At 50.8% G+C, this 27,304-nt stretch overlaps 1 protein-coding gene across 3 annotated transcripts; it reads right to left on the reverse strand.

Moving 5' to 3' along the window:
• Positions 1-3,643: 3,643 nt before the first annotated feature.
• TMPRSS3 (transmembrane serine protease 3) lies at positions 3,644-27,070 on the reverse strand. Of its 3 annotated transcripts, none has more exons than XM_030806296.1 (12): positions 26,306-26,423; positions 20,906-21,016; positions 19,909-20,025; positions 19,385-19,508; positions 16,392-16,517; positions 14,892-14,935; positions 13,955-14,120; positions 12,984-13,153; positions 11,053-11,148; positions 7,461-7,606; positions 6,636-6,788; positions 3,644-3,686 (listed from the first exon to the last, which is right to left on the reverse strand). In XM_030806296.1, exons 1-12 carry the CDS (start codon positions 26,397-26,399, stop codon positions 3,669-3,671), a joined length of 1,365 nt encoding a protein of 454 aa, XP_030662156.1. In that variant the 5' UTR covers positions 26,400-26,423; the 3' UTR covers positions 3,644-3,668. The 3 variants fall into 3 exon arrangements, with proteins under 3 accessions (XP_030662156.1, XP_030662157.1, XP_030662158.1); XM_030806297.1 differs by having other exon boundaries at positions 7,461-7,603; positions 26,306-26,422; XM_030806298.1 differs by lacking the exons at positions 3,644-3,686; positions 6,636-6,788; positions 7,461-7,606; positions 11,053-11,148 and adding an exon at positions 26,917-27,070 and having other exon boundaries at positions 12,795-13,153; positions 26,306-26,450.
• Positions 27,071-27,304: the final 234 nt, after the last annotated feature.

Raw genomic sequence — 27,304 nt, forward strand, 5'->3', positions numbered from 1 at the left:
ACCCCCCAGGGATGCCAAAATCCACAAATGCTCAAGTCCCTGGTATAAAATGACATAGTGCGCAGAAGCCACGTGCATCCTCTCATACACTTTAACCATCTCTAGGTTACTTATAATACCTGATGCAATACCTATACCTCCTTCATTCTGCAGATTCTGCATAGTACTTGACTTGTGGCACACCCAAGTTTTGATCTTTAAAATGTTGTAAGTAAGATTTTAAAATACTTTTTTTTTTTTGAGACGGAGTCTTGCTCTGTCATCCAGGCTGGAGTGCAGTGGCGCGATCTCAGCTCACTGCAACCTCCACCTCCCAGGTTTAAGTGATTCTCCTGCCTCAGCCTCCCAAGTAGCTGGGATTACAGGCGTGTGCCACCACACCCAGCTAATTTTTGTGTTTTTAGTAGAGACGGGGGCTTCACCATGTTGGCCAGGCTGGTCTCGAACTCCTGACCTCAGGTGATGCGCCCGCCTCAGCCTCCCAAAATGCTGGGATTACAAGTGTGAGCCACTGCGCCCAGCTGGATTTTAAAACAGTTTTGATCTGACATTACTTGAATCCATGAATGTAGAACCCATGAATACAGAGAACTAATTGCATACATGTGTTATACTTTACATATATTATATATGTATGTATTTGAGTATCTTTCAGAAGATGAAAATGAATAAATAATGAGAAATATTGGCGAAGTGAAAAAATCAGTTAAAATGGTTTGTAAAGTAGGATATCATTTATAATGTAGATTTCCAAACTATATGAAACAATGTGATATACTCTTGGAACTGCATCCAGATGAACAAAATGATGACAGTGCAGACAGGAAGGAGTCACTGACTTCAGCACGATGGGTCTGTCTAGGAAGGAGGAAGCAGGAAAAGGCTGCGGGGTAGGGTACAAAGGGGCCTTCGATGTCTCCACAATATTTTCTTGTGTCGAAGAAAATCTGAGGGAAATAAGGTAAAAAGGTTAGCATCCATTAATGGGGGGCAGCCTAGATTCACGGGTGTTGTTCTAGCATTTTCTGTACATGTTTGCAATTGCTTTCTTGGAAAGCCCAGGTCCTGTCTCCTTGGGAGAGCTGTGAGATAACTACCAAGTTCCGGACTTTGGCCTCCCACGTTAGGGCTGGAGCGGCTGGAGCTGCCCCCGGGACTCCGTTTCTCGGGACAAGAGCTTTATCCCTGTGAGAGTGGACAGAACCCAAGACCACACCGTACATAACCTTATCCATAAAAACCTGTTGAAGACAATTCCAGTGTGGCCAGGGAGAGAATGCAGAGGTGAGCGCCAGTCCATCATCAGTGGGGGACCCTGTGCCAGCATTTTCACAGCTCTGGGGCTTAGTTTTCTTATCTGAAAGACGCAGTGGCTGGGCCACAGGGCATCTGAAGACTCCTCACCTCAGACCCTCTCCCGCAGGCATCTATGGCTGTGGGGGCGTCTGTGGCTGTGCAGGCATTGCTTGTTTCCTGCGCCCAGCCGATCTCCCTGCGGTCTGGCAAGAGCCCCTCATTTTCAGTGGGGGGCCCCGCAGCCGCCCAGATTCCCCACAAGGGGGACGCGCAGTTGGGGAGTCAGTCTCCTCCTGATGCTCCCCACCTGCCTACTGCCCCCGACCTGTGCCAAGGCAGGAGGGGGTTCTGTAGGTGGCCCCGGCAGGAGGGAGGAGTTTGGGAGGAAGTGGATCCGGGGCTCTCCTCCAGGATCCCTCCTGGGATCACCTGGGACAGGCCATGTCCCCCTCTCAGCCACTGCTCATTCCCTCCAGTCACCACCCACACCCTCCAGCCACCGCTCACACCCTCTGGCCACCACTAACACCCTTTGGCCACCGCTCACTCCCTCAAGCCACTGCTTACTCCCTCTGGCCACCCCTCACACCATCTGGCCATTGCCCACACCCTCCTGCCACTGCCCACTCCTTCCAACCAGAGCTCACTCCCTCCGGCCACACCCTTCGGGTGCCACTCAAAACCTCCGGCCATGGCTCACACCGTCCAGCCACCACTCATACCATCCAGTCACTGCTTACGCTCTCTACCGTGCACTCCCTCTGGCCACCGCTCACACTCTCTGGCCACTGCTCACACACTACTGCCACCACTGAGACCCTCCGTCCAGGTCTCACACCCTCCAGCCACCACTCACACACTATGGCCACCACTCAGACCCTCCATCCAGGTCTCACTCCCTCCGGCCACACCCTTCGGGTGCCACTCAAAACCTCCGGCCATGGCTCACACCGTCCAGCCACCACTCATACCATCCAGTCACTGCTTACGCTCTCTGGCCACCGTGCACTCCCTCTGGCCACCGCTCACACTCTCCAGCCACTGCTCACACACTGTGGCCACCACTGAGACCCTCTGTCCAGGTCTCACACCCTCCGGCCACTGCTAACTCCCTCTGTACAGGGCTCACTCCCTCCGGCCACCGCTCACACCCACTACTTTGCCTGGCCTTGCTCTACTTTTGAGTTTTGTGTATGACATGAGCTGATGCTGATCTGCTGAGCACCCTGTTCCGACAGAAGAATGCCAAGTCTGCAATGCACACAGGAGAGATGGCAGTAATGGAGCCTCTGGAATTCAGTGGATGATTTTGATTCACATGACCCGTCCACTCAGACACACCAGACAATGAGGGAAGAAAACATATTATTTGGAATCAAAGGACAATAATACGTCAAGCACCAAATGCTACAAAGAAATCATGAAAATAGGCCTGAAATGAGTCATTCCTAGATTAACCTCCCCGCATGTGGAAATAAGTCTTGGAAGTAGAAAGCGTGGGTTTGGTTCTGGTCCCTAGAGAGAAAAACGTGCAGTGACCGCACTTCTGCAGTTCTGGGCCGGTGCGTCTTTTCTGAGTGGCTGTTGGTGGCTTTGCACGTGAGGTCACATAACCGCTTGTCTCCTCAGGAATTTTGCAAGACCCCTGGAGAGAAAACCAAATGGACCAGTGGGAAAGGCCGCCCTTGCAAGTTGCTGCTTCTTTTGTTCTTAGTGAAGATCAGAAAGGAGCGTGAGGCTGGGCGTGGTGGCCCATGCCTGTAATCCCAGCACTGTGGGAGGCTGAAGCAGGCACATCATTTGAGGTCAGGAGTTTGAGAGCAGCCTGGCCAACATGGTGAAACCCTGTCTCTACTAAAAATACAAAAATTAGTCGGGCGTGGTGGCGGGTGCCTGTGGTCCCAGCTACTGGGGAAGCTGAGCCAGGAGAATCGCTTGAACCAGGGAGGCGGAGGCTGCAGTGAGCAGAGATTTCGCCACTGCACTCCAGCCTGGGCAACAGAGCGAGACTCTATCTCAAAAAAACAAAAAACAAAAAGCAGCTTGAAGGTTGTGCTGGAATCAGATGGAAGGTTGTGCTGGAATCAGATGGAAGGTTGTGCTGGAATCAGATGGAAGGGTGTGCTGGAATCAGATGGAAGGTTGTGCTGGAATCAGATGGAAGGTTGTGCTGGAATCAGATGGAAGGTTGTGCTGGAATCAGATGGAAGGGTGTGCTGGAATCAGACGGAAGGGTGCGTCTTTCGGGCCTGTGCTGGTGCCGGAACGCAAAGGTGTTTGCTCATGTGCAGGTTCCTACCCAGGAGTCCAAGGGAGGATCGGGCTGTCTTCGTCACCGCAGGAACTCAGGTGGCTACTTGTCCCCTTCCTCTTCAGGTTTGTAGGTCTCTCTATAAATGAAAACAAAGGTGTTATTGCTTTTAGCACTTCCAGCCATCCGTCCAACATGATGATGGAGCGGGCACCTGCGTTTTGCCCTGTGGGAATTGTGGGGCTGTTCTCCACGGTGAAGACAAGTTTGGCCTCCTCCTGGGGCTGCCAGCTCTGAGCGGATCCCAGGCAGGCATGAAAAGCTTCAACCAGCAATGCATCCGCAGGTCCCATCTCCGCCCTGTGACAGTTCCGTCACTTCCATGGGAACCTTCCAGGTCTCGGCACTGTGTTCCGAAGTTCTGGTTTGAGTCAGAACAATTTTGTTTTAAACCCCCAACTAGATAAAGAAAAGTGCTGGATGAAAATGAAGATGAGGCCACGGGCATGCCACCAACTAGCACACGGGACACTTCCCCGCAAGACAGTGAGTCCCCGGAAGGCCCTCACGTTGACGTTCTTCACAGTGGACAACTGAAACGCACAGCGGGCCCTCTGGAAAGCTCCCAGGAAAGGAAGTCCCTTCTGGGTCTCCCCTGGGATGTCTGAAGAGGGACTTGGGAAAGGGCGTGTCTCAGGCTGCGCATCTCACGCATGCACCGGTGGGTTGGAGGCAGCGGATGACGAAGGCGTTGTGCAGGGAGCAGGGGCTCCAGGCATCGCCAGAGCCAGCGTCACAGACGAGCTCCTCCACCACAGCTTCACCACAACAGGGGAAACTGCCTCCAAGACCCTCCCAGCGTTTCTCAGTGTGCCCTGAAGCCCCCATGCAACACATTCACCAGGGTCTTCACCCCAGACCTCCCAATCAGACTCTAGAGAAACGCCCTGCAATCTTCACATTTAACGAACAGCTTGAGAGAGGCTTCTGCACCCCTAAGTTTGAGATCTGTTGATTCTGCTGTGCAGTCACACTGGGTCCACGTCGGGGATCTGATGTGACGCCCACTCTGCCCTTGTTAGCTGGGGGGGCCTCATGCAGGTCACCTCCGCTGTAGTACAGGGAGGGTCACAGGCTCTGTGGCCCAGGACGGTGCTGACATGGGAGGGGCTGAGGCGGCCCCGTCGTGGAACCGTTGTGAGCGGGCTCCCCAGACTGATTCTGAACGTTTGTCTCCAGCTCCCCCACGACAGCTGGAAGACATGGCAGTGGGCTTCGCTGCCTTGCGCCTTCAGTGTCTTAAGGGGGACTTTTAGGATCACCAGCTCAGTGCTCAGCCCCTGGGGATCTGTGTCCCGTGAACGTCTCCATGTACTGCAGACCCATGCGGAGGACCGGTTTCTCCTTTCCTGCCCTTTGCCCTCTGTGCCCACGTGACCCTTCTGTGCCCCAGGCTCCCACAGCACCCTGAACAGTGAGGAGGTCTCCCATTCAGTTGTCCATCCTGGTCCTGATTCTACAGTGCGGACGGGCTGAGCTGAGCTTTATACTGAAGAGCACTGCAGGCCACTCAGTGCCTAGTACAGGGCCAGGCTGCCTCTCCCAGCAAGGCAAGCAGGAGCAAGCACTTTCCACCGAGCCCGAGCACAGCCCGCACCACGCCCCGAGGGTATGCTCAGGGCTGCAGGGCAGCAGTGCTGGAGGTGAAACTAGCCCAGGTCTCAGTTCCAGGCCTCACCCTGTGCCGGTGGGCACCATTCTGTCGTTTCTCATTTAAAGCACAGAATCAATGAGAGCAAAATGGGAATTAACGCCTGAGGCACACTCAGCATTTGATGTCCTTTCTTGGTCAATTGTTTCAAATTAAATGAGCTTTTTAAAAAGGTCTTTGAGCCTTGGAGACAGAAGGCTGACTGGTGGGTGCCAGAGGCTGGGGAGAAGTGTGGAGTGGGGAGTAACTGCATGCTTCTAGGGTGCCACGTGTCTTTTGGGAGATGAGAATGCTGGGAACTGACAAAGGTGGTGGCTGCACAGCCCTGGGAATGTGCTGATGCTACAGGTTTGTTCACTTTAAAATGGTGAATTGTATGTTATATAAATTTCACCTGAATTAGGAAAAAAAACCGTACTTACTTTGACGTCATTGTTAGTTCTTGGAAACTCCGACTTTAAGCAAAATGATATATAATGAAACCAATGTTTTTTTCTCATCGACTTTATAACAAAATTACATGGCAAGCAAGGACGTTGCTGGAGGGCCTGTGTGCACTGTTCCTTCTAAAGCTGCAGTTTCCAAGATCCCATCAACCGTGTTAAGTGAGGACCTCCTGTGTTTGAAACCATCCCAAGGAGGGGGGTGAGAGACTTCGGCTGAGATCAAGCCAGCAGATGTTTCCCCAGCGCCCACATGAGAAAGGCACTGCGTGCACCTGCCAGCGTGCAGCTGCCGGGCTCCCAGCGAAGCCCTAAGCCTCCTTCTTCCTCCTCCACCGTCTCAGGGTTCCCCTCCATGCCCAGGTCCTGCCAAGCCAGCCTCACTGCTGGGTGCCCCCCTGCAGGCCCCTCCCACTTCCATCCCTCCCCCTCCAGGACCCCCCACCCCCACACCACCAATGCAGAGCTCCCCAAGCCTCTCCTGACTGTGGACGCTTCCTCTCATCCCTGGCTCCCAGCGAGGTTCCAGTCCCTCAGCAGGCAGGCAAGGTCCCTCCCCGCACTGTCTCAGCCCCCCGCCCCCTCCCACTTTCTCCCTGCTGCTGGCACACGGGGCACGCCCGACCCATCCCCATCCCAGCAGGGGCTCCTCCTCCTCGCTGCCTCTTCCTTTCCCATGTCGTGAGGCTCCTTCTTCTTCCCGGCCCCAGCTCCTCTGCCTGCCAGGCTGCACCCACCCAGAGCTGCCCAGGACTAGCTGTGATCTCTGTTTTCAGCACAAGCGTCTGACACCCTGGAGCCACCAAATCACTGCTGCTGAATTGACAACCACTCGGTCACTCCCTGGTTTTTATAGCAAGACCAGGGTTGCATTTAATGGACCCTAGGGTCAAAAGCCAGGGACAACGTGAGCTGGGGAGGGCGCCGCACCCACCTCCATCTGCTCGTGGATCCAGTCCAGGAAGGAGGTGACACGGGTGTACACCCCAGGCTTGTTCGCCTCTGCGCAGCCGATGCCAAAGCTGGTCGCTCCCACTAACTTCCACAGCCTCCTCTCTTGACACACCAGGGGCCCCCCGCTGTCCCCCTGGGTGACAGGAAATAAGCAAAGATTGGGGGACAGGCACCGCCATGCGAGGTTGCTTTCTGTGGACAGTCTGCCGTGTGGGGCTGCTTGCTGTGGAGTTGGGATCCCCCTTCGTGACGTCACAATGGATGACCCAGCTTACAGAAGGGAACCCACCAGCCCTTCCAGACACAGCATCCCCAAGAGAGGATGTCTCTCGGCCTCTTTGAGGTGCTTCCTCCAGCTGTGTGTCCCTTCCAGAATGCAGACCCTGGCCCTCTGAAGCTCAAGGGCAGCTGGTGAGAGGGAGGGTCGGCCTGGCCAGGGCCCTCAGGTGACCTGTGATCCACCTGGTAGAACTGGAGTCCCACCCACTGTGGCTTTCGGAGGGCCAGATTCACTGGTTCCCCGCCACCTGCCTCCCCACCACCTGCCTCCCCTGTGGTCCCCGACAAAGTCAGAATTGGAGGGGAGCAGCATGAGACCCCTCCCACCACCCAGCACCCACGCACAGCCGGATCGCTAGGTAAACACAGGCCTGGCAGCCAGGAAAAGGAGTGATATCTTGAGCAAATTTCTTCTCCACGCCCTGTAAATTTACTTTTTGTTCCGTCACAGGGAAATGCTGGCAACGGCCTGTCCCAAGGGCTGAGTCACCCTGCCACGGCCTCGCCCACCGCCGTGGCCCCGTACCTGGCAGCTGTCCACGCCGCCCTTCAGGTAGCCCGCACAGAGCATGGAGGGGGAGATGATGCCACCGTACACGTCCCTGTGGTTGCAGATCTTGTTGGAAATCAAAGGGACGGCCGCGTGGTTCAGGACAGGGGAGGCGTCACCTGCTTCAAAGCAAGTGAGGGAATGCATGTGAGAAGAAAGCCCGGCTCAAAACACAGAGGGTGCATGCTGGGACCAGGGGGACGAGGGAACGAGGGACGAGGGGGATGCTCCCTGGTGTGATGCAACGGCGGAAAAGGACAGGGCCCCGTGGGTGGGACGAGCAGACTCCCACTGTCTCGAAGCATGTCAAGCCCAGAGCTTGCCCACCTATGAGTGGCCCCAAGGGGCCACTCTGCCTCAAGGCAGGGCCACTGACTCTCCTAAGGTGTCCAAAGTGGAGGAAGAGTGGGGGCAACAGTGGCCAAGGCACCTCCCCAGGGCACCAGCCCAATCAGCCATCAGAACACCCCAGGTTATGGGAGGGAAACTGAGGCTCAGGAAGGTCACTCGCTCCTTGTCTTTGTGAACTCTGGGATGGTCAGCAGAAAAATGACCCCCAAAGGCATTCTCACCCCAATCCCCAGAACCTGTGACTGTGTCACCTTACAGGGCAAATGGGACATTGCAGGTGCATTGAGGGACAGGCCTTGAGTGGGGAGATGATACCGAGTAAGAGGGTGGACCCGACGAAGTCACAGCTTCTTTGGAGGAGCCGGAGGAGAAGCTGTGACGACAGAGCAGGGACCAGAGTCAGAGAGTCAGAGAGAGATTTGAAGACGTGGCATTGCTGACCCGGAAGACCAAGGAGGGGCATGAGCCAAGCAGTGCGGGCAGAGCACAGACGCTGGGAAATGCAGGAGACAGGTTCCCCAAGGGCCTCCAGGAGGAGCCAGCCCAGCCACACTTGACGCCAGCGCCCTGAGACTGAGTTTGGACCTGTGACCTTCCTAACTATGAGATGATATCTTTCTGTCATTTTAAGCCATGAATTTGGGGTCGTTTGTTGCAACAGTCACAGGAGACTTAATCCACGTGCAGTGGGCCAAGCACGCCCCTGACACTGAGGGATGGACCCCTCCAACTCAGCTGGTTTGTGACCCAGGCATCTTGGTGTTTTAAAGACTCCATAGATTCCATGGAGACAACAAAATCACACAATGACAGGACCCTGAGGGGCTGCTCTGAGGAGCACATGGTATCACAAGACACTCAGCTTCCTGCCTGGAACGTGGTGAAACAGCTCAATGCATTATGGGAGAAGATTCCAGCACAGGCTGGGGCTGAAGCCGCATCAGGACAGGGGCTCATCGGACCTCTTGCGTTGGACAGAGCAGATTGACAGCGAGAAGCAAATCTGCAGCGGGATGGAGAATCTCCTGGGAGGATGAAGCTGTTGCACAGCCTCCTCTTCAGAGCCCAGTGTCGTTAGAATGACTCTGGTGGGCTGGGTGGTCCTGAATGAGAGCCCACCATGAGAGGAAGGGGAGCATAGATTGGTCTCTCAGCTCCCACCACACACCAGCGGTGCTGGTTCTGATGAAGCTGGAAGGGCCCTGGACCAGCCACACTGGCACAGAACTGGGCCTGGGCCATGTGGATGGATTGGAAACTACAAAGAGCTGTGGGTGCCCTCGGCCGGGTGGGCAGCACTGCCAGTGTGTGGGGGGTAAGTAGGCCCCGCACACTGGAAGCATCCGGGTCAGCCCCTGGGTGCCTTCAGCCGGGGATGGGCTCAAGTAATCGGTGTTGAGAGGAAAACACTGAACTTCCTGTTTTGGGTTGAACTGTGGGCCCCTCCAAAATATGCCTACCTGCCACTATGGAGCCCAACCTTGTTTGCAATAGGGTCTTTGCAGATGTAATTAAGGTAAGAATTTCAACATGAGATCTCCCTGCGTTTAGGGTGGACCCTAAATCCAATGACTTGGTGTCCTTATAAGACACAGGAGAGGGAAGTTTGAGATACAGAGACACAGGGGGCAAAGCCACAGGAGGAAGGAGGCTGAGGCTGTAGATCCAGCTACAAGCCCCGGAATGGGGATGCAGCTGCAGCCACCACCACCAGAAGCCAAAGGAAAGGGGTCAGAGCCTCCAGGAAAACCACCCTGCAACAACAGACACCTCGACTGGGTGTGGAAATAAATCTCCATGTTTTCTTTTTTTTTTTTTTTTTTTGGTTTTTTAAATGCAAAGTCTCACTCGTCACCCAGGATGGAGTATGATGGCATGATCACGGCTCACTGCAGCTTAGAATTCCTGGGCTCAAGCAATCCCACCCCAGCCTCCTGAGTAGTTGGGACCACCATGTCAGGCTAATTTTTGTTTGTTTGTCTGTCTTTTTGTTTGTTTTGAGATGGAGTCTTGCTCTGTCACCTAAGCTGGAGTGGAGTGGCATGATCTCGGCTCACTGCAACCTCTGCCTCCTGGGTTTAAGTGATTCTACAGCCTCAGTCTCCTGAATAGCTGGGATTACAGGTGTGCACCACCATGCCTGGCTAATTTTTGTATTTTTAGTAGAGACAGGGTTTCACCATGTTGGCCAGGCTGGTCTCAAACTCCTGAACTTCAAATGGTCCACTTGCCTCGGCCTCCCAAAGTGCTGGGATTACAGGCATGAGCCACCGCACCCGGCCCAGGCTAATTTTTTTTAATTTTTTTATAGAGACAGGGTCTTGCCATGTTGCCCAGGCTGGTCTCAAACTCCTGGGCTCAAGCAATCCTCCTGCCTTGGCCTCCCAAAGTGCTGGGATTACAGGTGCATGCCACTATGCCTGGCTAATTTTTGTATCTTTTGTAGAGACGGTGTCTCTCTATGTTGCCCAGGCTGGTCTCAAACTAATGGCCTCAAGGGATCGCATAGAGTCGGCCTCCCAAAGTGCTGGGACTACAGGTGTGAGCGAACACACCTGGCCAATTTCCATCGTTTTAAGCCACCCACACTGTGATCATTTGTTATAGCAGCCACAGAAAATGAATCCTCTTCCTACTAACAAAGAAAGTGATTGATGGAACAACCTAAGACTCATGAGCAGCTCTGTACCTACACTTAGGAAAGGGCGGCCCAGGCTTCATTTGCATGGACTGTGGTTACTGCCACTCCTGCTTCCCTTATTATTACAGCGATCTCATCTGCTGCTGCTTCCACTTGCTCTTTGTAGGATGAAAGAACACAAGTTCCAAAGTCCCACAAGGCAAAGGGTCTTCACAAACACGAATCTTTGAGTTCTGAATGAAGCCTGGGAGGGTTGTCTAGGTGGGCTCTGTATGTCCTCAGTTAACAAGGCCGGGGTTCCGGGCAGGGGAAGGGAAACACCTGCTGTGTTCGAGAAGGTCTAACTCTCTCCTGAGAAGGTCTGCAGGGTCATGTTGTCCCCATAACAATGGAACCATGACTCCTGACCCACAGTTCCTCAGCTGACTGTGTGTCCTGAGCAGTTGACATGCACTCCCTGGCCGGGGTATCTGGGCAGCCCATGGGAACATCACACTGGGACATTGGGGGAGCCCCCTCCACAGCCCTCTGGGTTCTGAGCTCCTGGACTCAGAATCTTGGCTTCAGCCCACTGACCTCCATCCTCTGTGGCCCCCCATCCTGACGTCCAGCACACTTTTCCATCGGGGAAGTTCTCTTCAGAATTGGGCAGGCACACAGGCTGGATCATCTCTGTTTGAAGGGAAACAATAGTTCTCAACTCAATCGAAGCAGGAGTCCGAGAAAACAATCTCATCTATGCTTCTGCCTCTGAGGAGCCCAAACTATCTCCCAAGGGAAGGAAGGTCAAGCCCTTGGTTACTTGAAAACGATCAGCTCACAGCAGGAGCCCCTTACCCCATCCACCACACCCAGAGCACTTAAAACTGTAAAACAGCCCTCCACCATGGCAGGGTGAGGGAGCCTAGACCAGGGTCAGCACACCTCTTGTGGAAAGGGCTGAATAGTCAATGTTTTAGGCTTCGTGGGCTGTGCAGTCTCTGGCTGCCATTGGAGCATGAAGACAGCCCCAGGTGATAGGTACCCACATAGGTGTGGCTGTGTCCAGTAAAATGTCTATTTACCAAAAGACGATGGGGCAAACCTGGTTCTCAGGCCAGCGCGTGCCCACTCCTGGCTAGATCACAGTGCGTGTGCTGCTTATAGAACACGGCTCCATGAATATTGCTATGGTTCCTGGGATATCTGGAGGCGACAAGTTTGCCTGTGTGTAGGGCTGGGTCCTGTGGGCCTCCCCCAAAGCCAGAGTGCCCTGCACGTACCTCGGGCTTTCATGTGAACACACCCTGAGGTTCCCCGAGCTTTTCTGTGCAGAACAGTAATGGAGAGGTAGAGAAGGAATAAAAGAACTCACTTGAAACTTTGGCAAAGTACAAGTGCTGGCACCTCATTTCCTATAACCAATATCATTAATAATAGTTGGCAAACTGGCACCACCATAATCATTTTCCTGCTTCTCTGGAAATATTTGTTTCCGGGTATTACTTGTCCATGTGATGGATGCAGTAATGACTCTGCTAGGTAGAGCCTGCAGCTGGTCTCGGGCCAGGATTCTGCTCCAATAAGAGGGAATTCACCGATTTATTATGCTTTCCCTGCTTTCTTGAGAAGGAAAAAGGGCTTTAATTTATTTGGGAGTAGTCTCCTAGTACTCTGTTTGCATCTACGAGATGTTTGAAAGTTTATCAGGTGTGGCTCTTCTGGCATTTTTGTAATGCCCAGAGGGCAGGGCTTGACTTTTTCAAGAAACAGGGTCTTTAGGAGCTGCTGATTGGGAGAGAACTTTTCTGTACTTCCAGGGAGCTGAGGGTGCCCAGCATCTTTCAGCTTGTAAAGAAATGAGAGGACTCCACCACACCACCTGGCCAGCCTGGGAGGTTCTGTTTCTCAACCGAGATGGCCCCTCTACCTGGAGAAACCAGGCAGGTGGGAGGCACTGGCTGAGGTGACCCCTCCACAATAGGCTCCTGGACAGGAAAGTGCTCTTTGTCCCTACAGATGGATGACTCTCTTCCACCACCTAGAGGCCCCAGGTGGTCTGACCTCAAGAAGCTCTTCCTGCCTCCAGTGGCACCAACTGGGAGAAGGTGGCACCAGACAAAGCACACAGCCCACGAAGGCTCTAAAATTAAGTTATCGTTGGAACTACAGCCCACCAATCTACCTGGCAGAGTCATCAGTGCATTCATTCTGTAGGCCAGGATCTACAAACTACATTTAAACAGGGTAACATTGAAAATGTAGGTAAGATCAAGTCTGCAAACATGATAGCCACGTTGTCCAGGATACAGTTGAAAATCACTTGTCATACCAAGAGCTAGGAACATCACAACTTTAATGAGAAAAGATAATCAACTGATGCCAACACCAACATGAATCAGGAGTTGGAATTATTAATATCTGACAAGGATTATAAAGCAGCCATCATAAGAATGCTTCAATGAGCAATTGCAAATCCTCTTGAAACAAAGGAAGAACTGCAGAACCACATAGAGACCCAGATGTACCATTGAATGTGAGCGGCCCAGCCAGCTTCATGAGGGCGATGTCATTGCCCAGCCTCTTTGGCTTGTACTTGCTGTGGTAGACAATCTTCTCCACCAAGTGGGATGGGGCTGGATTGTCCAGCAGGGAAACTAGACCCACCTGGATGGTCCATGACTTGGGGAGGTACAAGCTGAAATGAGAAGAACAAGAGGTGAAGCACAGGAAAAGTCCAACCACTGAACTCATTGACCTCAGGTGTCCTGAAAACCTAGGAAGATGGTGGGAGAGGTTATCAGGCAAGATGTGGTCCCATCACCCCACTTGTTTATGCTGTATATGCAACTGCACTGCCATGCCCTGCAGAAACACAGACCCATACCCCATGTGTTTCCCAGACAGGCCTCACTCTCAGCACCTCTGAGGTCGTCTTGGCATTTGAGGGCTGAACTCAACGTTGCTCACTGCAAGGTGTCTATCAGGGCCCATTCTTCATCAAACAGCAACAAAATGGGGGTAAAAATATCAGGGAGAACCATTGTGTTTGGAAGTCTTTTCTGTAGTTTTCTTGCACTCTAAGCTCTTGAGATTTTAAGAAGAGACCCAGTACCTGGCCGCCAACATATTCCCTCTAGCCTCCCACACCACCATCTCATCCTGTCTCTGCCATAACATGGTCCACTGGAATTAGCTATGGGAAGGTCTAGGTCCTTTCACTTTTGTGGGTTTCCTCCAGCACAAGAGCTTCCTTCCTCTTCTGTCTGCCCTTTCTGTAGGAGCTACAATCCTTAAAACAAGCTCAGGGTCACAAGTCACCCCCAGCTGATGATGATGGGTCCACAGTGAGGCTGGAGACTCCTCTCCAACTGGACATTACTTAGAGGTTGGTCTCCCTGTCTTCCCTCTGGACCTGCTTCTCACCACCCAAAGCAGCCCCACCCCGGCATGACCCAGGAGTGAACAGGGGTCTGGGGAGGTTGTCAGCAGCACTCACTCGTAAACACAGTGTGCAGCGGTGACGATCCACAGGGGCGTGATGACAGAGCCCCCGCACAGATGGTAGCCCTGGAACTGAAGGCTGGCCTGCCAGGGCCACTGCGAGAGCAAGGACATGTTTCCACCCACGATGCGTGAGCTGTAGCCCCTTCTATGACCACAGGCTATGGAGGGGAAAAAAAGGCTTGTGGGTCCACCCTGCAGATTTCTTTGGGGGACATGGTGTCACCACCATACACCTGCTCCTCTCTCCCCACCCTCACTGCCCCCGCTCCCAGAGCTCACAGTAGCTCTAAGACAAGTGCAGCAAGGGGGAGCTCAGCAGGGGAGGTGGTCAGACTCTTGGGGAGACCTGAGAATGGTGGGTGCTGTGGGGGATGTGGTGGGAAAAGCACCTGCCCTGCTTGGTCAGTGCCCAGCATTGGCAGTGCCACTCCCCATCCTATTCCCCCAGTGATGACAACACCCTGGGATGTCAGGAGCAGGCAGGAACCTTCTGCAGCCCCCTCCTCACTGCCACTGGTGCACACACCTCTCTGACTGCTTCAGACCCCACCCTTGTGGTGTGAGCACTCCCCTCTGCCAGGAACAAGGGGCACTGCCCAAGGCCTGGAGTGGGCACTGTGCACGTGTAAGGAGGAAGTGGGAACTGAGTCAGGGACTCAAGGCTCTACAGAGTGATGGGACATCATGGGCCTTGGTCCTGTCTGCTGCTAATGAGTTTCTCTGGCTGCCTCCCCCACCTGACAGGTGAGGCCAACTGGTGAGGATGACACTGCTCCCCTCCTCCGGCAGGTAGGGGTACAAAGAGCTCCCGCCTGGCACCCAGGAGGAAGGGATACAGAGTCCCATGGGGAGAGAGGACATTGAGGGCAAGGGGATAGGACTCAGCATGTGCTTGCTCCCCCGGACCCCTGCCTTTCTAGAACTCTTACCTGTGCACTGCAAGGTAACCACGTGGCCAGAGGCACATCCCTCCCTAAAGCGGAGAAAAAGTAGGCTCCATGAAAAGTGTCCCAGATCTGTGAAAGGAACACTCTTAAAAACTTAATCTTAGGGTAACAGAAAAATAAATTCTATTTCTCCCTCTCTTGAATATAGATTACAATTTTAGTCTATGTTAAAAAAAAAAAAACATGAGGATGAGGTCACACAATTCATTCTAAAACACTTGACTAACAATGAAGTATTGTGTATGCAACAGGCCGTTCTGTATTTCGAAGCTTTAGATAGCCAGTGATAAAGGATGTGTGAAGAGATATATTCTATCAATATATCATGCTGTCATTGCATGGCGATTCAGCCCAATGTTCTCCACCTCCTGGCCCCTAGGGACACAAGAGTGCCCAAGGGACAGCGTGGCAAGCTCTCCAGGACTCCTTGTAGCCTGGGTTCACACACCTGGCAGAGGACTCCTTCCTCAGAGCAACAAAGTGTGATTGCCCCAAAATTGACACTCCTACCCTCATCCCCACACACAGGTGGAGACCAGGGTGTGTGCTTTTCTCATAGTGAAGGGAAAGGGATCCCAAAATCTTTGTAATGTTTTCTGCCTTTTGAGCCCCAGCTCATCATGCAAGAGAAAGTAGTGTCACCAGACTGTGGATTTAGCACCCAAGACATGAGCTGTCCCTCCAGACTGCAAGTGGGTCCCGGGGTGCTTATTCTTCCCCTGTGGACAAACCAACAAGCCTGTTGTTCCCAGAGCAGAAAATACACATCTTAGGGTTTGGGCCTAGGTGTCAGGGAGAGAATATGGAATTGGATTCAGAACTCTTGGCTGTATCTGCTACACACCGTCTAACCTGGGGCAAGGCAAGTGGTCCCTGTAAGTTTCAGTTACCTGATGGTTATTTAAGGACCTGGTTTTACCTTCCCCATGAGTTGTTGGGGAAAACATGTAAAATAAATAATGAATGCTAAAATACTTCGTAAACAAAGAAGGATAAATTTCTATTTTAATTTCTGTTTTTCTTCCTTTTACCCTCCCTCTCTTCCTCCCTTCCTTCCTTCCTTCCTTCCTCCCTCTCTTCCTCCCTCCCTTCCTTCCTTCTTTCCTCCCTTCTTTCCTTCCTTCCTCCCTCCCTCCCTTCCTCTTTTCCTCCCCACCCCTCTTCTTGCTTGCCTGCTTTCATTGCCCAGATACATCCAGAGTGCCTGTCACATGACAGTACATTGGTCACACACACAGCATTGTTACCCTTCTACTCTATTTCCTTCCCTTTCTTTGTTGGGCCATACTTGCCCAGTTGGGACCAGATTCTAGCACCTCCAGCCTGGTGCATCCAACAGTCTCATCAAGGTGGCCAACTCCCACCTTCCATCTGAGATGACACATGTATGCCTCTTAAGTCCTTGTGGAGTTGAGCATAGCATCACAAATCCAGCAGGTGACTCGATACCTGTGCAGACAACAGCATCGCCTGACCACCTACCTCACATATACTGAGTGGTGTAACGCAGTAACCTTGTCGTCTGGCAAGAGGTGATTGATGGACACAAACTTCTCCCGGAACTGCCCCTCCAGCGAGCTCACTCTGAGGTTATCTGAACTTACATAGCTGCAAGCACATTGGAAACACAGACCCGACGTGGTAACTTTACACTTTGAAGCATTCAACCGATGTGCGAGTCACAATATTACGGGGATTGTACATGGGGGATGTCATTTTGTCCCCCCAAACCCATCAAAGGCTTCCTTTTGCCAAGAGAATGAAGTTCACTCACCCTGGCAAGGCATTCAGTCCAGGCCTGCTGTGTTCTGGGATGACCCCCACTTCTGGCCTGCACCTGACGGCCCCGTCCACCCACCCTGGGCTGCGCCACACAGTGAGTGACCACCTCCTGATGTCCTTGGTTGAGTCACTCTTTGCGCATTCCAGTGAAATGCCCTTTGCTTGGCCTGAAGCAAGTCCAGAGGGGAGGTGAGCACAAAACTAGATGCAGTATTGTCGGGGGGCACCCAAGCAGGGACACCAAGCTCCCCAAGAACAATGAGTTGGAGGAACAGGAGAGACGTCCGTCACCTGCCCAGGACCAGCGCAGGGCCCCACTGGAAAGAGATGAACACATACAAGAAAGCGATTCCACGAACACCAGAGCCCAGCTCATGTTCACAGTGCCAGGACACAGGTCTTCTGGAGAACAGCGGTGAAAGTGATGCAAGTTTTTAAAAAAGAATCACATGTTTGGAGGGTCACAAGATGGAAGGTGGTGAATAAACAGCTATGTTCTCCTTCCCTTGTGAAATGAACAAAACACAGTACAGTAGGCTTGTTTTCATGGTGAACACACCAGCTTATCAACAGGATTTCTTCAGCTTACTGTAAATGCTATGGGCATGTGTACGTAGAATACAAAGTTCAGTCAACTTTGAGTTTTGAGGAAAATGTAATCAAGGCGGTGGGCACGACCTTCGCGGCCCTTCCAGGGATCGCTCAATGCACAGATTCCGTTGGCACTGGCATGAAAGAGCCGATTGTTGCTGGGATGGCTTGGTCCCAGTGCAGGTGGCGGGGCTTGTGCCAGGCAAGGGGACCCCAGTGCTGCAATTGGAGCCCCATAAACTGTCCGAGTCTCAAAATGGTAACAATGACAGCCACAACCACACACGCCCCCAGTGTGCTCTTGTCCACCAGGCCCTTCCACACTCACAGGGTCATCGGAACTTCAGTTCCCCTCAGAGCAGGTGCTATTATCATCCCTCTTTTCTAAGAAAGGAAACTGAGGCATGAGCTGTGTGTGAAACTTGCCTGAGTCTACACTGGGATTTGAACTCAAGCAATCTAGCTTGACCGTCCTTTGGTTATTTATTTATTTATTTATTTTTGAATCACAGATATCTGACATAGGATGTAGTAGAGCAGAGAAGATTAAAGAAGGATTTTCAAGGAGAATTTAAAAAAATAAAACAAAATGCAGAAATAAATCTTAGGAACTGAAGCAATGGATAGAGAACAAAGGAACAAGCCTATAGAGAATAAAGCAGGCAATATTGGGGTGGGAGATGGGGGACATTGCATTCCCTGGATTTCCTTGTAGAGGGAGCATGTTAAGGGTGACAAGGAATATTTTACCAAATGGGCTGGGGTGGAAGAGAGACGGGAAGGCTGCCCCCACCATGAGGTGGCCTCTACCTGGTGCCTGGGACAGCTGGGGCTCCTGACTTTGGTCTGCTGGGTGGGGAAGGAGAGGGATTGAGCTGAGTTTTTCTGCATGACAGAGCAGAGAGGCCTTGGGGTTTGCTCAGACAGAGGGGTGGTCCTCCAGGACAGAGGAGGAGGGCAGAGAGAAGAGAAAAGGAGGCCCCTCAACACCCCCCACCCAATGAGTCAGAGGAAGAGGCTCAGCGGGGAAGAGAAATGCCCAATGGGGAAGCTCTCAGCTGTGTGCAGTGTGTGTGTGTGTGTGTGTGTACCTCTTCCTCCTTGTCTTTAAGGAGTAATACATCATTCCTGAAGACATTAGTGTGGATGATTTTTGCCCTTTTCATTGAACTTGAATTACGGCTCATTTCTGAATCTCAGTTGGTGTGGAGGGAGAGGGAGGCAGACCTCAGGGCTGGAGGCTGGAGGGCATTTTGGCTTCCACCGGCTTTGGGGAAAGACAGCCGAGAATATGATGCATGGAATTTGAAAACTGAGATTCTGTGGAGGACTCAGGGCAGTGTGGCTTTAACGACCCCATCTACTTGAGTGCAAAGCAGAATGCAGCCTGCCTGCTTTGAGTGCTGAGACTTGAGAGCAAAGGGGAGTAAGGAGGCTGCTAGGGGAACCCGTGGAAGTACAGCGGCTGCAGGAAGTCAGAAGGAAGGGGCCAGGGGAGAGAAGGAGGCCCATGCCTAGGCCAAAAATGTGTCACTCCAATGCAAAAAATCATGTAGGCAACGCAAGCACTAAAAAGTGAATGGTCAACTGTTATAGTTCTTTGTTCTACATGTTGCTAAACAACTGTTCTGGATGATTGTGTCTTCACTAAATTTCTGACTTTCGACAATTGGCTCTGTGGGGTTCTTGGGGAAGCGTGCATGGACATTGATGTGACCACCAGGACCAAGCAGGAAAGTGTCCAGGAAGCTACTCTAGGAGCTGCAAGCTGAGGAGCTGGAGGGTTTTTTGGTTTTGTTTTTGTTTTTTTGTTTTTTACTTTGAAGCTTTTTATTGCATGTTTGCATCTCCGATCCTGGCCTGGCCCTGGGAACCCCCAAACATGCCATTTCCCACGTGCCTTGAGCAAGTCACTTAGCCTGTCTGGCCTTGGTTTGCTTGCCTGTGAAGTGAGGATGATATCGGGCATCCTAAGGTGGCTGTGAGGATGGAATCTGAGAGCGTTAAACCACCCAATAGTGCCCAGCTAAATGGTAGTTGTCTTTCTTCATTGTTATCCTCACTATGTTTTGCCCATGGGTTGGAATCGCTCTTTAACTTACCTTGGGAAACCCAGCTGGGCACAGGCAACATTTGCATAGTGACCCTTCCAGTCATCGGAACACATGGTCTTCCACGAAGCAGCTGTGAACACCTGGAGCACGGCATTCTGACCACTCACCCGGACTGGCCGATGCGCAGAAAGAAAGGCTCATTAGTGGTCAGTGGAACCCTGAGACCACAGGCAGGGGTTTCTCCACAGCCAGCTCAAACCCCTCCTCTGCCAAATCTGACCCACTTCTTGTCCACAGCAGCCTCCCCATCACAGAGCAGTGACTCTAGACCCCTGAGACTTCTCGGAGGTCTCATCTTATGGCTTATGTGGTCTCCCCAAGTGAGTCTGAGCTCCATGGAAGGCCCTCCCTGACCCCCAGCCCAACATGTCTTTGGGCAAATGCCAGTTCAATCCCAGCTGAGGACATGACCTAAAAATGGCAATGACTTGGACCCATTTTACAGATGGGAAGGGTCAGGGTTAGCTTCTGCTGCTTCCCTCTGCTTCCCCAGGGAATGGCCATGACCTTACCACAGCGGTACTCATCCTCCCCGTCTTTGCAATCTGAGACTCCATCACATCGAGCTGTCAGCTCAATACACTTAAAGGATGAGCGACACCTGTACTTCCCCGAGCAGTCGAAGTGGACTGGGAAAAGGGAGGAAGGCAGGAATTAACCAACAGCTCTTTCAGAGTGCAACACTAACAACTGTCCACCTGCCACACAGCGCGGAGCTGGCCCGTGAATAATGAAACCTGTATTGAAATTGCATCCCTGTCAGCAGCCTGTTTCCTGCAGCCAGTTTCTGTTTTGAATTCCAAGGGGTGGGGCTGCTGTGCCCCACTTTATCTCGCTATGTGGCCTGGCCCGAGAACCACAATGCAAGGTGAATTTAGACTCTGGAGGGCTCAAGGTCAAGAGAGAAACTGCATGGCGGGGGGCCGACCTGCTGAGCCAGCCGAGCAAGGAGTCCTGACTGAGAACCGCTTGGCCTTCCCGATTTCTCTTACCGAGGGCAGAAAGTGAATGAACTGTGGACCACACAGTGGGGCAGGTGGCGAATTGAACTGACCTGTGATTCAGGTATTTGAAAGAAAAATTGTTCCCTATTACAGACCCTCCATCCAAATGACCCACTTTCTCAAAAGCCACATGCACCTTATTGTAAAAACAGCTAGTGTGCCTGCATTGCATGAATGGGTCTCTTTGTCTTCTCCCTGCTGCCCCGGTCAGTGCCTCCTTCCCACCTGCGGGATTCTATTTCATCAGCTGCCTTTGGCCACTCCTAACCGGGCAGACTCCTTGGTGACAAAGCCATGAGCACGGCCAGCAGCCCTCGCTGCACCCCAGACTGACTTTACATTCATGTGGGCAAATAAAACTTCAAGTCAGCAAACCAAAAGGATGTTTGCCCCCAGTAATTAAGGCTGGGCAGCAGCAAAATGCCGGGGTGAGAGGGGGCACTCATGAAAGTTTAACTACTTGGCTAGGTATTTGAGATCCTACTAAATAATGAATTGTACTCACTGCCCAGACCAATGGCCAGTGCTAATATCAATGCAATGATCCCAATGACAATGATAGGAAAAAACTTCAATGGCAGCAGTGACAGGATCTGTGCAGCAACGGCGTCTGCATCTGAAAACCAGAAAAAGGAAGAGCAGAAAGCCACAGAACTTGACTTGGAGTGGCATGAAACTTACAAATTTAGCTATCCTTTCCCCATCCCCTCTTTGCAGAGAAGTCTCAGCCCAAAGAAAGGTGTCTTAATTAGGGAATGGGCCACCCACCAAGGGGCACATTCTCTAGAAGTTCAGTCCTACCTGCTCCACCTCTGACCAGGTTATTCCATGGGGGATGAGGGGATGGTGCTATGGGTTGAATAGTATCCCCCAGAAAGACACGTTGAGGTCTTAACTCTTAGTACCTCAGAATTGCATCTTATTTGGAGATGGCCTGGAGAGTCTTTACAGAGTCATCTAGTTAAAATGAGGTCATTAGGGTGGGCCCTAATCCAACGTTGACTGTTGTCCTTATAAAAAGGGGAAAACAGCCGGGTGAAGTGGCTCACTCCTGTAATCCCAAAACTTTGGGAAGCCAAAGCGGGTGGATCACCTGAGGTCAGGAGTTCAAGACCAGCCTGGCCAACATGGTGAAACCCCATCTCTATTAAAAATACAAAAACTAGCTGGGCATGATGGCAGACACCTGTAATCTCAACTACTCAGGAGGCTGAGGCATGAGAATCACTTGAACTCGGGAGGCAGAGGTTGCAGTGAGCCGAGATCGCACCACTACACTCCAGCCTGGGCAACAAGAGCAAAACTCCGTCTCCAAAAAACAAAAACAAAAAGGGGAAATCAGGACACAGGGACAAACATGCATGAAGGGAAGAGGATGGGAGGAGACACAGGCAGAAGTCAGCCTCATGAAGATGAAGGCAGAGATGGGAGCAATGCATCTACACGCCAAGAAATGCCAAAGATAATTGGCAAACCACCAGGAGCTAGGAAGAGGCAGGGCACAGTGCCCTGTGGGTTTAAGAGGGAGCATGGCCTTGATGACACCTTGGAATTCGGACTTCTGGCCTCCAGAACTGAGACAATAAATTCCTGTTGTTTTAAGACACCCAGTTTTGAGGACTTTGTTTCAGCAGCCCTATGCACTAAGATGGAGGGGATATAGCATCCCAACTTCCAAGGCTGTTCCCCTGCAGAGGAGGGGGTGAAACCCACATGGGGGGCTTGCAGGCAGAGGTAGTGCTGGGATCTCCCAGAGGAGATGCAAGGACAAGATGTTGATTTTTGTTTGTTTGTTTAAATTTTTTCTTATAGAGATGGGGACCTTACTATGTTGCCCAGGCTGATCTCAAACTCCAGGGCTCAAGTGATTCTCCCCACTTGGCCTTCCAAAGTACCGGGATTACAGGCGTGAGCCACCATGTCCAGCCGAGGACAGGATGTTGATACACCATTCTCCACAGTTGCTGTTCACAGACACTGACAGCTTTCATTCCAGACCATCTCTTCAAGAATGTGTGTAGAGCAAACAGCCTTGGAAGATACAGATAGCATCTCCCTCCAGAGCAAGAGGCAGGTTTGTTTACTGTCCAGTTTAACAAATATAATGCCTTCCTCCAGAGCAAAGTTTGCACAGGTCTGCTTGCAGACCACTATGAAGATGAGGGTTCCCTTAACTCTGGGATATGCAGCAGCAATGCAAACTGCCTGCACATGCAGCATACACGCAGGCTGCTCCACACGCCTCTGTGGGACTGAGAAGGCAAAGGCAGCCAGCACATACAGGATACTTGTGCCCCTTGCTGCACCGTGAGGAATAGAGTCCTTTGTCTCTGACCCAGGACTCTCGTGTCTTCCAAAGCACCCATGAAACTGTGGCGGGCTAAATTTTGGCTTGCAAGTAGGGTGACATCTCAGGCCCTTTACAGTTCTTGCCCCTAGAACCAGACAAATCTGGTGGAAACAATATGTAAGGAGTGTCCAGATGCCTGGCCAGAAGTATAAGCCTCTCTGGGCAACAGGAGAATTCCCACTAGCACTCTTCCCTCCTGGGGAGAGCAGGCCATTTCACCTAAATTTCCTCTTCAATCCTGAAAATACATGAATGCCCAAGTTGTCTTTGTTAAAAATTCGGAAGATTGGAATCCAGAAAGGGGAGAGAAGCCCGCCCAGGATCACACAATTGCCCAGGATGAGACTGGCACCTGCCTCTCTTCTCCTAGTCTTAGACATGTTGAGCCGAGAGCTCTCTCATGGAAGAGGTAAAAAGATCTTTCCCTGCCTGTCCATGGAGGCTCACAACTTCACCCTCTGGTAATAAGGAGTGTGATTATGAAATGATCAATATCAGCTGAGGCTGCCTAAGAAAGAATAGAATTTGAAGACAAAAATGATGAAAACACGTGGAATGCGAGGAGAAAAGAGTGTGCGGAGGAGAGGGTGAGCAGGAGATGGAGGAAGAGCAGGGAAATAGGAGCTGCACGTCGCAGATGTGGAGGCTTGGAGGAACGCAGAGTGAGGGAGGATGAGAGACCGTGGCAAGCTCTGTGTTTTAGGACTGGACAAGCTCAGTGGTTTGTTGAGGCTGCATTATCCATACCTAGAACAGCAGGGGACAAACAGTAGTCCTTGATAAAAATGTGCTAGATGAATGAGTGAATGACATCATGATAATGAAGGCCGTTTTAACTCAGGGTCTGAGACCAAGTCCTTCCAGGACAGCCCATCTGTGGTGGTGAGCTGGCAGAAAGGATCCTCTCTCCACCCTCACACCTCGATCCCCCACACACTACCAATTCTCCTCTATGAGGATGCCCACCCTCCATCTTATACTTAGAAATCTGCAGGAACCCCAGGAATGACATCTTCGCATTCCAGCTGCTCTGTATTTAAGTTGGATTTAGAAAATGACCCGAATTTGTCAAATCAAAGATTGGCATTTAATCGAAAGCTTGTATCAATTCCCGTTTGCCCTGCTTCTCTGCCAGGCTGCCCTGAGGGCACTGTAGGGGCCCCACGCCTCCTCTGTGCTTGGTCCTTGAGGACATTGCCCGGAATAAACAATGAAATGTACAGCATTTCTCCAAAGAAGGAATGCAAATGGCACACAAGTATGAAAAAACTTTCAACTTCTTGACCAGCCTGCCCAACATGGTGAAACCTGCCTGTACTAAAAATACAAAAATTAGCTGGGTGTGGGGGCACGTGCCTGTAATTCCAGCAACTCAGGAGGCTGAGGCAAGAGAATCGCTTGAACCCGGGAGGTGGAGGTTGCAGTGAGCCGAGATCACGCCATTGCACTCCAGCCTGGGCGACAGAGCGAGACCTCGTCTCAAGAAAAAGAAAAAAAAAAAAAGCTTTCAGCTTCTTGAGAAATGAAAACAATGCAAATGAGACATAACTACATACCAACTTCACAATGGTTCACATGAAGTGAAAGGAAATGGCCCCCTACCTACAGGGGTAGAAATTGTGTAAACTTCCCAACTGTGTAACTTAGACACCGGAAAGCTCAAAAACAGATGAAAGTTTTGACCTAGCAGTTCCACTTCTAGGAATTTATCCTAAAATGTCACCATAGATATATGCAAATATCGACCCCCAAGGACACTTAGAAGAATGGCATTTATAATATTGATGCACAGGAAACAGACCAAATTATCCACAAAGAAGAACGGGTGAAATAACAAATGAGGTACATATATAATGAATACCTATAGGAGGACAAGATGATATAGAAAAGGGGTGGCGAGATTTTCTGTAAAGGACCAGATAGTAAATACAGCACTTAAACTTTGTGGGCCGTTCGGTCTGTCCTAACGACCCCACTCTGCTGTTATGGCATGAAAGCAGCCACAGACAGTATGTGAACAAATGAGCACGTCTGCATTCCAATAAAACTTTATTTACAAAAGCAGGAGGTGGGCCAGATTTGACCCATCAGCCATAATTTGTCAACATCTAGAAAATATTTAATTATTTAATGCCATAGAAAGGTGAAGGTGATATTGTTAAAATTTTTTAAAAGCTTCAAAATAATACAAATAGTACATGTTACTTCCAAAGGAAACATAGATACATAGATAGAAAAAGGCAAGAAATTCAATAATAAATTGCTAATAGGATTATCTCTGAGTAATGGTGCCATTGTGGGTAATTTTTTAAAAATCTTTTCAATGAACTGTATTTTCTAAATTGTTCTTCTAATGAACAATACATTACTCTATTTACGAGGAAAAGTTTTTGTTCCTCCCCACTACTTAGTCATAGCAAAATAATCAAAAAGTAAGAGAAAGGAATATTATAGTGCTATTAATATTCATATTATTTATATTATAAAATATTAGGAACAACTATAGGTCAAACTATGACCAAATGGCTATGTAAATTGCATATCTACTTGATGGAATACTGTGATTCCATAAGAAAAAAATTATAAAAACCTTTTATGGAAAAGAACCCACCTGCCTATATCTGTACTGTGCATGAAACCACACATACGGGCAAAAGCAGGAAGAGACTTTGCAGCCATAAAAACCGGGTAAGTTTTGGGGGTCAGGTGATTGCAAGGTTTTTTTTTTTTTCATTGACACTTAGCTAATTTTGAGCCATATTTTTAAATGTGTGTCTTTTCAGTTACTTGAAACCTCTTCTCCCACCTCCCATCCTTTCCAAACGTCCTCCAAACCAATTATCCAGGTGGTTTAAAAGAAATCATTAGGGTGACCCCCACTCCCACTTTCTGGAACCTCAGGCAGAGCTCCTGTGGTTCCTCCCTAGCACCAGTGTGTCAGGAATCTGCCTGCGTCCAAGCCCTGACTTCCAGAACCAGCAACCCCACAGCTCCCTTTGACCGGTCCTGACCATCTCTGGTCAAAAAGATCCTAGCCGTATAGGTTGCTAGAGAGTCCACTGTTTCACCAGGCATTTGTGACTTATTTACAAAACCAACTTTTTTCCTTCAGTTGTTAGGAGACTCTCCGTCATCTGCTGCTGGATTTTAATCTAGGCCTCTAATATTTTTGGCTACATCCAGTTTATCCTGAGTTTTCGGAGGGACCGGTGGCCATGCTTCTCAGGACTTCCTGGAGGACTCAGAGATTTCCTGGCCAGGATCTGACCTCCTTCAGGATTGACAGGGCAATTGTGGAGCCCCAGTCTCTGAAAACCTCCAACAAGAGAAGAAAACACCCATCTCCAGGGAGGGAGCAAGGGGCTTAACCAAACCATCCCCTCTCCAATGCCCCTTCTCCCCGAGATTCCGCAGATCTAGGGAAGTGCAGGTGTCCAGCCTGTGGGTGTCAGAATGGCTAGGGAGATATTTCCCCCACAGGGACAGTCAGTCACATTGGTCACCTACATGAGGGTATGGGCAGAAATCACAGGGTCCTCACCTGGGTCAACTTACCTGGTGCAACAGGACTTATTTTCAAATCATCAAGGCCAAAAAGCGAGCGGAATGAGAAGGGGGCTTCAGCAGCAGGCGGATCATTTTCCCCCATGGTAACTATTTCAGGACCTCTGACATCCGGCTCCACCTCCACCTCTACCTCCTTAGCCGAGGAAGAACAGAAAGCATTTGTTCCCCTATTTATACGTGTAGCATCAGGTGCATCTTGGTCATACTGTAAATCTTTGAAATTCGACATTCCACACAAAGCACATTCAGTATCGATTAACCAAAAACAGTCGTCTGGTGAGAATGCATTTTTGGCTGAGCTACAGCAGATAACACAAAAGCTTCTAGAATTAGCAAAAAAAAAAAAAAGTATGAACTTAATTCTGCTAAGACAATGACTTTCCCGTTGTTTGTCCAACCAATCTTCAAATCGATTGCTTTAGAGAGATTCCCTCTCACCATTTAGAAGTTGCCGTATTGCTATTCTTCAGAAGCTAAATCACTCTCAAAGCCCTTCCCATCGCTTTTTTGCGGTTGTTTTCACCTGTCCCACATAAACGCAATTCTTTCCCTGTGCGTATGGCACACCTACCATAAGCATAAGTAGTTTCGGTACTCACATAATTCCCGAGTCCCAAAAATGTAGATGGCACCCACCACGGAAGAGATAGTAGGCCACAGAATTACTGGCTTCCCATAAACACAGCCCTTTCCTGGCTCACACGGGCATGACCTAATTAAGAACGAAAGTATCCAAGCCATCCGGTGCCCGGTCCTTCCCCCACATAGCAAAGTGGGGAGTGGCTTTGGACCAACAGCTTGCATCAAAATAACCCTGGGGCTGTGTTTCGTATGAAAGAATTCCACCTATCACAATGCCAAGGAGACCAGAGACCTTTCTAAGTCATTCCCTGTAACTCTGAGAGGGCGGAGGAAGCAGGGAAATAGCAGAAGTTTCCCAATTAAATTCTAGTTCCCTCTCCCAGGTATCAGGCATGGCTGCTCTGG

This window comes from Nomascus leucogenys, chromosome 25 (assembly GCF_006542625.1).
Source record: "Nomascus leucogenys isolate Asia chromosome 25, Asia_NLE_v1, whole genome shotgun sequence".
Taxonomy (NCBI): domain Eukaryota; kingdom Metazoa; phylum Chordata; class Mammalia; order Primates; family Hylobatidae; genus Nomascus; species Nomascus leucogenys.